Source organism: Arachis duranensis, chromosome 5, assembly GCF_000817695.3.
Source record: "Arachis duranensis cultivar V14167 chromosome 5, aradu.V14167.gnm2.J7QH, whole genome shotgun sequence".
Classification (NCBI taxonomy): Eukaryota; Viridiplantae; Streptophyta; class Magnoliopsida; order Fabales; family Fabaceae; genus Arachis; species Arachis duranensis.
In genome coordinates, this window is record NC_029776.3 from 82056036 (window position 1) to 82068217 (window position 12182).

Sequence of the window (12182 nt, forward strand, 5' to 3'; positions counted from 1 at the left end):
AGTAGAATCCATTGATCCTTTTGCGTCTGTCACTAACGCCCAGTCCTCAGGAGTTTGAAGCACGTCACAGTCATTCAATCCTGGAATCCTACTCGGAATACCACAGACAAGGTTTAGACCTTCCGGATTCTCATGAATGCCGCCATCAATCCAGCTTATACCACGAAGATTCTGTTGGGGAATCTAAGAGATATTCATTCAATCTAATGTAGAACGGAGGTGGTTGTCAGGCACACGTTCATGGGTTGGGGAAGGTGATGAGTGTCACGGATCATCACCTTCTCCACAGTTAAGCGCAAATAAACATCTTAGATAAGAACAAGCGTGTTTGAATGGAAAACAAAGGAATTGTATTAAATCATCGAGACGCTGCAGAGCTCCTCACCCCCAACAATGGAGTTTAGAGACTCATGCCATCAAAAGTATGTAATTCAGATCTGAAAATGTCATGAGGTACAAGAAATGTCTGTAAAAGTTGTTTAAATAGTAAACTAGTAACCTAGGTTTACAGAAAATGAATAAACTAAGATAATTGGTGCAGAAATCCACTTCTGGGGCCCACTTGGTGTGTGCTGGGGCTGAGACTAAAGCTATCCACGAGTAGAGGCCTTTCTTGGCGTTAAACTCCAGGTTATGACGTGTTTTGGGCGTTCAACTCCGGATCATAACGTTTTTCTGGCGTTTAACTCCAGACAGCAGCATGAACTTGGCGTTGAACTTGGCGTTCAACGCCAAGTTACGTCGTCTATATTCGCGCAAAGTATGGACTATTATATATTGCTGGAAAGCCCTGGATGTCTACTTTCCAACGCCGTTGAGAGCGCACTAATTGGACTCTTGTAGCTCCAGAAAATCCATTTCGAGTGCAGGGAGGTCAGGATCCAACAGCATCAGCAGTCCTTTTTCAGCCTAAGTCAGATTTTTGCTCAACTCCCTCAATTTCAGCCAGAAAATACCTGAAATCACAGAAAAATACACACACTCATAGTGAAGTCCAGAAATATGATTTTTGCCTAAAAACTAATATTATTCTACTAAAAACTAACTGAAACATGCTAAAATCTACATGAAATTACCCCCAAAAAGCGTATAAATATCCGCTCATCAGCTACAAAAACTCATCGGCGCATAGGCGCCCTTCACGCGAATGCGCACATTCAAAAATAGTCAACGGCGCGCACGCGTCAACCACGCGTACACGTGGGTACTCTTGTGCCCCAGGCACAAAACTGGCACAACTCTGGCACAACTCTCTGGAAAATAGCTGGGCATTGGGTGCAGCCCATCGGCGCGCCCGCGCACATCACGCGCACGCGTGGATGGCGCTTTCTGGAAGAACGGCGCGTACGCACCATGTGCGCCTACGCGCGGGGGGTTACTCTGCTAAAATTTTTCTAAGTTAAAAGTTGCAGAATTCACAGACTCAACCCCCAATCTTCCAACGGACATAACTTTCTCAATTTAAATCGTTTTTCACTCGTTCTTTGAATGGCCTGGACATCCCGGATCCAATTTCATTTCTAAACAGATTTGGCACAAAACGGGGATCCGTAGTCCAAGTTATGTCCCGTCAAATTATGTCCAAAAACCATGTTTTCATACAAAATCACAAAGTGCCATTTTCAAAACAAGCCATTTTCAACTCTTTTTAAAACCAATCAAAACATGCCAATTTCATCCCCTTTTCTTTGAAATCAATCAAAATATGTTAAAATTAACATCAAGCCTCCTCAACTCACACATTGACACTTTATCACAAATCACAAAATCACTATCCCATTATTTTAACCCACTTCACCCAAGTGGCTCAAACTCAAACACATTGACATATCATATACTCTTTCTCATGCCAATTTCCAACAACACCATTTTCAATCAACCATCATTGTACATAATCAATATCATACTCACCATCAACATGGTTTCACTTACAATCCAACCTTAATCAATCATCAAACATATATCATAACATGTATATTTCTCATACATCATACCATCAAGGCATCAATAATCATCATCACATATATGACCATATCATATATATCAACCATTCAAGAACATCAATAATTCAATGCCTATCTTAGGGCCTCTAGCCTAAGTATTTCCTACCACATTACATATTAGATACGGGAAACCGAGACCATACCTTAGCCGATTTTCCAAGCTCAACCGGAGCACTTCCAAACCACTTTTTCTCAAGCTCTCAAGGCCTCAACACTTTCAAGAATAGATTTTTCACCTCCAAATCCCTTTTCAAGCTTTTCAATATCACCAATCAAGCTCCAATATTCACACATACACAACCTAAGCCACAATCATCATACTCATACACAACATCTCAATACCCAAACATCATAGAACAACAAATTACACTAGGGTTGAGAATCTTACCACACCCAAGGTCCAAGGAGACAAGATTAACCTTCTCTTTCAAGAGAGTTGGGTCCTATAACATCAAAGAGCCCAAAATCTCAATATTTTTGCTCATGAAACTCGAAATCAATGCTGGAAATTTGAAGAGCAAGACGTGGCTTACCTCAAGATTGATTGTATGAATTTTGTAGAGCTCTCCGCGATGAATGCATGGCCGTAAACGGTGCAGTAATCGAAGCTCTAGATCAAAAGTTATGGTGGTTTGAAGATCAAAGGAGAGATAGAACTTGAGAGAGTGTTCTTCCTCCCTTTCTCTCTAATTTCAGCGTGATTTGAGTGTTGTCAGGAGAGAGAGTACTGAAAACTAGGGTTTTGAGTTAGTTATGTTGGGCCAAGGGCCCACTTTGGGTTCGGTTGGCCTGGTTTGGCCCGTTCGGTCCAATCTTGGTCCGAATTCTATAAAATTGGTACCGAAATTCTCGTCTCAATCTCCTCTATCACATTTAGCCATAAAAATCACATTTTAGGCTTTCTAGAATAAATTCTAATTTATGGGTTAATTAACCGGGTCTTACAATATCACCGTGAAGGAATGCAGTCTTCACATCAAAGTGCTCAACCTCTAAATTCAAGTTAGCCGCCAATCCAAGCACAACTCGAATAGAGGACATCTTCACAACTGGAGAGAAAATCTCCTCAAAATCAATACCTTTCTTTTGCTCAAAGCCTTTCACAACCAATCGAGCTTTGTACCTTGGTCGTGAGATATTTTCATCCGCTTTCAATTTGAACACCCATTTATTCTTGAATGCTCTCTTACCCTTCAGTAACTTCACCAATTCAAAAGTATGATTCTCATGCAAGGATTTCATTTCTTCTTGCATGGCCTTCAACCAATCTTTCTTATGCTCATTATTAGACATAGCTTCCACTAGACCTCCTGTTGATGGGAGAGATTTGTTTGTGGGTCCCTAACAAAGTGGGGCCCATAGTTTAAAAAAAAGGCGTCGAGGGAGAAGAGAAAATTTGGGGGAAAAGGGCAAGCTATCTTGATCCGATTGATCTGGTAAATTCACTCCATTTCTTATAAAATTTCAGTATGTTATTTCTGGTGTAGAGATGAACATTAGAATATAACTTGCTAGTTGTATTGCCTTCTCTTTTACCTGATTTGAGATACCCACTTTGTGGAGGATTTATGTTGATTCAATCAGTTTTGATGATGTATTTTGTTGATTGTTGAGATGCCCTAGTGTCACTAGGAAGACTGTTTGTGTACCCATTATTCTGATAGTGAAAGATTTTACTGGACTAGGTCCCGTGGGTTTTTTGTCCCTCTTTTGGGGGTTTTCTCACGTTAAAATTCTGGTATCTGTTTATTTAATTTCTACCATTATATTTGATGTTTGGAGTATCTTTGGTATTGCCTATTTAATCGCACAGATTGTGGGAAAATTATTTTTGGTGCTTCTGCTGTTAGACAGGTTCTTGTTTTAAACTTTTGTTAAGTTTTTCCAACAGTAACAACACAAAATGCATGAATATAAATGACTTGTAAAGACTTATACATGGAAAATAATTCTCTTCTAAATATGTAACCTAAAAAACATAACCCAACAAATCTAACATTAATCGTACACTTTTCTAGTTTTAAGTTCTGCTCATTAAGTCAAAATTGTGCTTTTTTAAAACGCCTAAATACAAATCTTATCTTAAACTTAACATGAATAGTAAAGAGTACGAACTTATTCTTATAAATGCATATATTTCTTAAAAAAAAAGTATCTACACTAAAATCTCATTTCAAAATCAAATAAATATATCAATTCTTACAATACACAAAGATATAATATTTGAATAAATTTGACTTTTATCTTAAATACAAACCATTTCAAACATAAGTTATTGTGACAACAAATCGTCCCACTACAAAATAATGTAAAAATCAAATTTAACGAAGAACAATTATTATATAATTAAAAGGAATAAAGTATGGATAAATTAATGAAAAATGAAGGAATTCTAATTTCTTCCTTAGAGAAATCAATAATTCACCAATTTGACGTGCAAAAGTTTTATATTTGAAATAGAGCTTATTTTTTTAGTGGTAAGTTTTTTGAATAAATAACCATTTGTACTCCATAAAAGATGAAAACACTGATATATGTACCATATTAAATCAAAATTAAACTTGTACTTACGCAAGATGTCCTTTGTGTGACAAAAGTATCCTGTCTTTGGAAAGTTAGAGTGCCACGTAGGGTACTTTTGTCACACAGAAAATATCTTATGTGGGTACAAGTTTAGTTTCGATCTAGTGTAGATACATATATCAGTATTTTTATTTTTATGGATACAAATGGTCATTTATTTTAAATTTTTTTTGTTATTTTTAATTAAATTCATTAAATTTTGTGAATTTTCTGCTCAAACTTTTTATTGGCATTAACTTAATACGTTGTCTAAACTAACCAATTTTAGTAAGAGATTAGCCTCCACAGTTTTTGTGATCTATTAAACAAAATAACTCTAAACTTAATTTAGACAAATGAAAAATAAAAATTTTATATGCAGTAGTGTAAAAAATAAAGATTTTATAAATTACATGCAAAATATCAAGGGAAATAAAAATATAAAAGAAAATAAAAAATAAAAACATAAAAGAAGAAAATATTATTATTATTATTTTATTTTTCTGGTACTATTTATTACGTTTTTATAGATAGAATTTAATTTTTTATTATATAAAAAAGGCTTTGATCTTTCTTTCTAGAATTTTTTTTATATATCAAAACTTGATTGAAAAAATAAAATAAAATCATATAAATACTCCAAGAAAAAAACTAAGATAAAGAAATTATGAAATATTTAGATTTCATTAAAATATTTAGGCATAAATAAATATTTGGTAAATATTTCATTTTAAATGATAGTTTCATTTCATATTAATATTTGGTAAGAATCCTCTCTGATAGAAGTTGGGAAGTTTCCTTCACAATCCAACCTACCAAACAGTCCATTCCATTCCATTGATGAAATCAACTATGCCAGACATTGGTAAGCTCCGATAATTAGGATGGTATGAAAGAATGAAAGCACTAACCTGTCTCTATTTGGAAACAATTATGCCCCAGTTACGTGCATAGTATTCAAGAATTGAATGGAACCTTAGCTTATTGCACTCTTCTTCCATATTTGCACCATCAAACACATAACTTGCCCTTGACAATTCATGCGTAGCTTTGGTGTATCTGCCTAATAACAATTAAAGCAATATACATAAATTGATGCTCTTCCAAATAATTATTAATTCAAAGTTATCAATGTCGGTTTGTTTAGATAGATAGTTTGATTAATAATTAATTTATTAAATAACAGGTTGTGAATAAAAAATTGTGATTACTTAAATCAATTATTTAAATGAATTCTAATCCTCTATTTAAGAGGAGAGAATCATCATTCTCTCCAATCCTCTAACCTCTATCAATCTCTCCAACCCTTTGTACTTGTACAATGAAATCAGTTTTCATTATTTTCTATATCATGCTAATTACATTCACTACAAGAAAATAGAGTTATTTTGACACTTTATTTTTTAACACCATAATTAAATGTCAAAATTAATATATATTTTTGACAAATATCACAAAAGTCAAATTTTTTATATTTTCTTGACGAAAAATTTGACCGTAGAAAATTACTCCTCAATTTTGACACTCATTTGTTTTCAATTTACTCTACTATTTTTTTCTTCTTTGGGCTCTGTTAATTTTGACATCACACTGCTCTCAGTTTAGGATTATACTACTCATTCTTTATCTTCAAAATCTCAATTTATTCTTTAGTTTCAAGATCACATCTCATTCTTTGTTAAAATTTTTTGTTGAGAATATTTTATAGTCAATAAGTGTCAAACTAAATAGTATTTTTGACAATTAATAAGTATCACAGAAAATATGTTCTCAAAATTTTCTAACAAATTATTTTTGACAGCCAATATTTATCAAAATAAAATTTAAATTTTTTTTCACAATCGCTTATATGTTAAAAATACTATTTTTGACAAAACTTTTATTAACATATTTTCATAGTTAAAATAGTGTCAAAATTTGTTTTTTTGACAAATTTTAATTTTCTTTTACACATTATAACCCTCAAAAATAATCTATATTGTTGTAGTGATTTTTATTTCGTCCTACTTATAGTACTTATCAATACTTCAAATTATCCTTACAATGGCCACCATCCTTTCAGCAGCGATATGGAGTACGGACAATCCAAAAAAATTTTACAATTCACGGGTTATGGCCACAAAATTTCTCTGGCCCTTGGCCACATGATTGTTCTTTAAGCCATTCATTTGAAGCAAATACGGTGAGTTAATTTATTAAACTTTATCCATTTTCATTTATCTTGTTATTTAATAAATTAATTGTTAATTATTTTTGTGATTTATTCTGGTAGGTAAATATTTTGGGACGCCAATTAGCAATTGATTGGCCAAATCTACATGGCCAAAAATGGAATAACAAATTTTGGGAAGCTCAATGGTTAAAACATGGAACCTGCAGTCTTAATAACTTTAAGCAACTTCAATATTTCAGTTTAGCCATTGGTATTAAAAATAAATTGGACATCCTGGGCATGCTCGAAAATGCAGGAATAAGGCCTAATGCAACCATAACTTATAATTATATTGATATTGTTGATGCAATTAAAGCTAAAATTGGTCCTTTTGAGCCTGAACTATACTGCGTAATGCCTCACAATAATGTTGTGTTATTGTTTGAGGTTCGGGTGTGTCGGGATGCCATGGGAGCTACATATATCTCATGTGTTAATAATAGCAACTCATGCCAAGGATATCTCATTAACATACCCGAGTGAAGTTTATTTGTATCAAATTATTATTATTATTATTATTATTGTTGTTGTTGTTGTGTGAAAAATAGAAATCAATTATTGATTTCTCAAAAATAAATATGCTTGTATCCAATTATTATTATTATTATTATTATTATTATGGAATGAAAAATAGAGATCAATTATTGATTCTCTAAATAAATATGCTTGTTGTACTCAATTATTATTATTATTATTATTATTATTATTATTATTATTATTATTATTATTATTATTATTATTATTTGGTGTGAAAAATAGGGATCAATTATTATTATAATGGAATTGAATTAAATTTGGATCTATTTTAAGGTGACATCAATAAAGATTGTGAAATTACCTAATTTGACCGTTTACTTATCTTTCAAAAAATGAGTCTGGGTCTAAATGGTCCATGAGCGAGTTCTTTTTTGGATAATGCTTTGTGAAAGACTAGAAGCTAACTTCAATGAACAACCAAAATATTAGATGGTTTTTATAAAAAAAATATAAAAATAATTTGTAAAATATTTTTTTATCCTTTTCTATGTCATCTCTTTCATGATTCCATCCACCTACCAACTACTTTAAAAAGGATATATTAGTAAAATTATTAAAATGTGAATTATAATTAAGATAAAATTAGTATCACAAAATGACTTCTAATATGACTAAATTCTTTTTTATTTTGCATTATTTAATATTTGCTCTACAAAATTTCTTAAAAATTTTCTAAATTTTTTTTCCTTCAAATGATAAATATAAGAGTAAAAGAAAAACAAATACTCTAACAAAGAAAATAAGCTTTCCTTATTTATTTATTTTTTCTAAGAAACATGAAAGCACCCTTTTGTTATATAAAAAACAAAGAATCAACACTGAAACAGGTAATTGATTTGGTTCTGAAAAACAATGCGAGCAATGAGCAGGAGGAAGGGGTTGAAGGAATAGAAAATTCAAATAAAGATGTAAAATTTGAATTATGTTAGTACCACAGAAGCAGGAGGAAGGGGTTGAAGGAATAGTGATCTCGAAATGTGAAAACATTATACCTAACACGCAGTAATATCACATAGAACATGATGAATTAAATCATTGCAGTTGTAAGTGATGAAGATTTCTTGGAGGTTAAAAGTCAGGACCATAAAAATGATGTTTGGGTATGTGGTTAGTTTAAATCATTGCAGTTGTAAGTGATGAAGATTTCTTGGGTATGTGGTTACTTATGAATTAGGAGCATTAAATTTTAGGATTAAATATTGAGAATTTTACTTATAAATAAGTCAACTTCACTCAAGTCAAATTAGTTAAAGTTTATAAATGCTAAATATTGCTGAATTAGTTTTTAAAAATGGTATAAAGTTTTTACTTTTTCCTTCTCAATAAAATTTAATAGTTATATACAATTAAAAAGATTTTAAGTTTAACATATGTAGTGAGGAATATATATAGTTTATTGGTTTAATTATAAATATATATTTTCATATAGTTATCAATAAAATATTATCGCACTATTAACACAATTTGATTTTTGTAATTATTATCAACTTTAAAAGCCATATATTGTTATCATCATAATGATAACATACAAACTTTACACTTCTATCATGGTCAAACTCTAAAATACTTATAAAAACAATGAAATCAATGATGAATTAGAAATCATTTTGAATGATTTTTCAAATATTCGAATGGACCTAATGCATCAAACTTAATCTTATATTACCGAGTATCGTTTAATTTGCAAACGTGGTACTTTCTCCTTCACATCTATTTGAGCTTTGAGTGCTTTTCCTTCCACATAAACACCTCTCTTTCTCTTTCGAGTCGTGTTCAGTTCTTTTCGAGAAGCCATGATGTTAGCATTAGTAGTTCTGATTTGCTTTTCTAGCTCCTTTTTCATTTCCTCTAAACGTGTCAACTTTTGCCGCAGCTCTTTTTCTGACGCCACCATATCATTGAACTGATTCTTGTTATTTTCAAGGTCAGATTTTAAGTTATCAGCTCTCGACAATTCTGAAGCAGTGGACTCAATTTTCATATTTGCTTCAATGTAGCTACTACTACAATGTGCAAACACAGTTGCAGTTTCAGATATCAATGCTCTCATTGCTCCTGATAAACCATCATTAGCAGACAAACTGGAGAGATAATCTAAGCTGGTTTTCATGATGCAGCAATGTTGAGCATCCAAGAACACTGAAGCATCATTATTATTGATGGTGAAGTCTCGTACTATTTTCAGTGCTTCCTTGGTCTCTTCATTTGGAGAAAATGAAATAACATCTGTTCTATGAGACAGAGACAAATCCTGTAGTAGGGTAAGAATCACTTGAAATTGGCATAATCTTATAAATGCAAGATTACAAATTGACATGACCAGAAGCAAAAGTTTTTGTTATATAACCTCATGTCTTCAAAGGTGGTTCTTTTTTACGGGTCATTATTCATTGTTACAGCTTGTCCTGCATATCTACCTTCTTGAAGAGTAAAATTTAGATCTTCTAGCATCTTATAGATATTGGCCAACTGAACACGTGACGGATTTCCTGCTGCAAATGTATGAAATCCACCACCGATCTCAACCTGGCTCCACCCACATTCTTTAACCAGTCCTTTACCATCTATCAATTTTCTCATTGCATGCGCCTCCTTCCACTTGCCGAATGAGGTGTACAAATTAGCCATCAATACATAATTTCCAATGCTTCCAGGACTAAGCTCTAGTAACTTGACAGCAGCAATCTCCCCAAGCTCAACATTACCATGGATCCTACAAGCACTGAGCAAGGGAGCCCAAGCTTGCACTTGTGCTTCCAAGGGCATCCCCTGAATCGTATCTAATGCTAAGTCAAGCCGGCTAACTCGACCAAGAAGATCTACTAAGCAAGTGCAATGTTCTATCTTAGGAGTTATTCCAAAATCTTTTTGCATACTTATGAAGTACTTCAATCCATCTTCTACTAACCCTGCATGGCTACAAGCCAGCAAAACACTGATGTAAACAATAGCATCTGGAATTATCCCTTCTGTAGTTGTCATTTTGCGAAATAGGTCAATCGCTTCTTTCCCCATCCCATGAATAGCATAGCTATTTATCATGGAAGACCAAACAGTTAAATCTTTATCTGCCACTTTTTCAAATACTTCTTGAGCTTTCTTGATGCTTCCACACTTGGAGTACAAGTGTATGAGAGATGTTTGGACTTGTAGATCGAATTCCAATCCATTTAGAGAAATATAATCTTCCATCTCTTGTGCTATGCTAATTGATCCTATATCAGCACAAGCTGATAACAGTAGCAACGGTTGGTCCATCTGGTCTAAAATCTGTCCGTACAAGCCTTCTAAACAAATGCAATGCCTCCAATGGGTGATCCGAATGGGCATCTCCTGCAATCATTGATGTCCATGAGAAAATACTCTTTTTGATAATCAAATCAAATATCCTTCTAGCAGATGCAAGGTCACTGCATTTTGCATACTTAGTTATTAGCAAATTTTTAATGGACTCCTCTTTATCGCATCCATATTTAAGTACAAAAGCTTGAACTGATGAAGCTAATAAGAGATCTCCTACTTGTATACAACCAGATATAAGAATTAGAAATACAATAAAATCTATGCCAGTACTTTGATGCTGCATTTGATTGAATAAATTATATGCTTCCGCAACATGGCCAACTTTCACATAACCTCCCATAATAGTTGTCCAATAAATTATTGATTTTTCATCCATCAAATAAAAAATCTTCCTCGCTTCCTCCATTTGGCTAAAGTGAACATACATTCCCATTAACGCATTGGCCAAAGTAACTTGAGAATACACAAGTCCAAGTTTAATCAAGTAACAATGTATCGACATCCCTTGCCACCAAAAGCTAAAGGAATCTGAATCTGAATCCGAACAACCTGACAAAATTGAAACAAATGTGGGCAAACTTGGCTCAAAGCCAAGAACCCACATATCTTTCAAGAGGATGAATGCCGCATCCATAAAAAACCCACGAGAATAAGCCGAAATCATGGAGTTCCAGGATACGACGCTTCTGTGCGCCATTCCATCAAACACGTGGCGTGCACACTCAACATAAGTGCACTTAGCATACATGCCAACAAGTGCAGTTTCAACAAATAAGTCATTTTGGAAGCCAAGTCTCAGAATATGACCATGAATCATAGTCCTATGAATCATGGAACCCAGGTGAGCACAGGCCTTTAGGAGCAAAGGGTAAGTGAAGGTGTTCCCATGCCCACCAGTGTGTGAAACCATTGAAGTGTATATGTTTAAGGTTTCAGTATAGAAGCCGTTATTGGTAGAATCTCGAATCATCAAGTTTCATAGGTAAAGGGGCTTTCTGAAACTGCAAAGTGATGCAGAACGCACTGCCATTTGAATAATGGACAATTATCCCATTTGTTTTCATTAAACTTCATATATCTAAAATTTATTATTTTCTAACAGCAAGAGTCTTATTTTTTAAAGGGATAAGTACTGAAATCGTCCCTAAGGTCTAGGGTGAAAATCAAAATTGTCCCCAACCTTTTTTTGTTATTAAAATCATCCTCAACGTTACAAAACGTTATAAAATCATCCTTTTTTACAAAAAAAATAATACTTTGACAATTTTATCCTTAAAACAAAAATAAAAATAATATTAAAAAAAACCCTACCCCACCCCACTCCCACCCTCTTCTTCCCGAAATCCCCCTCTCCCCTCTTCTCCCTTCGCGTTCCCTTTCCCCGAGGAGTAGAGTGGCAGCGGCAGCGGTAATGAAGACCGGTGTCGGCGGCGAGGAGAGAAGAAGAAGAAGAAGAAGAAGAAGAAGGTAGTGGTGGTGCGGTGTGGCAAGGCGGCGGGCGGTGAGGGTGAGGAGGAGGAACAATGGCCGATCACAGGCGGTGCAGCGGTGCGGTGGTATAGCGG

General features: G+C 33.8%; 2 protein-coding genes across 2 annotated transcripts in view; both read right to left on the reverse strand.

The window, feature by feature from the left end:
- Positions 1 to 10534: 10534 nt before the first annotated feature.
- LOC127747650 (pentatricopeptide repeat-containing protein At4g19191, mitochondrial-like) lies at positions 10535 to 11587 on the reverse strand. The gene has a single exon (XM_052261763.1). It carries the CDS (start codon positions 11585 to 11587, stop codon positions 10535 to 10537), a length of 1053 nt encoding a protein of 350 aa, XP_052117723.1.
- LOC127747651 (F-box/kelch-repeat protein At3g06240-like) overlaps positions 11587 to 12182 on the reverse strand; it is a 2190-nt gene continuing 1594 nt past the window's right edge. The window contains exon 2 of the mRNA XM_052261764.1: positions 11587 to 11640. Coding sequence (XP_052117724.1) covers positions 11587 to 11640 — 54 coding nt within the window. The remainder of the gene's footprint in view (positions 11641 to 12182) is intronic.

Excerpts from the sequence above, each read along its gene's own strand:
- LOC127747650 (XM_052261763.1), bottom strand. The coding sequence starts at position 11,587 with ATGATTCGAGATTCTACCAATAACGGCTTCTATACTGAAACCTTAAAC.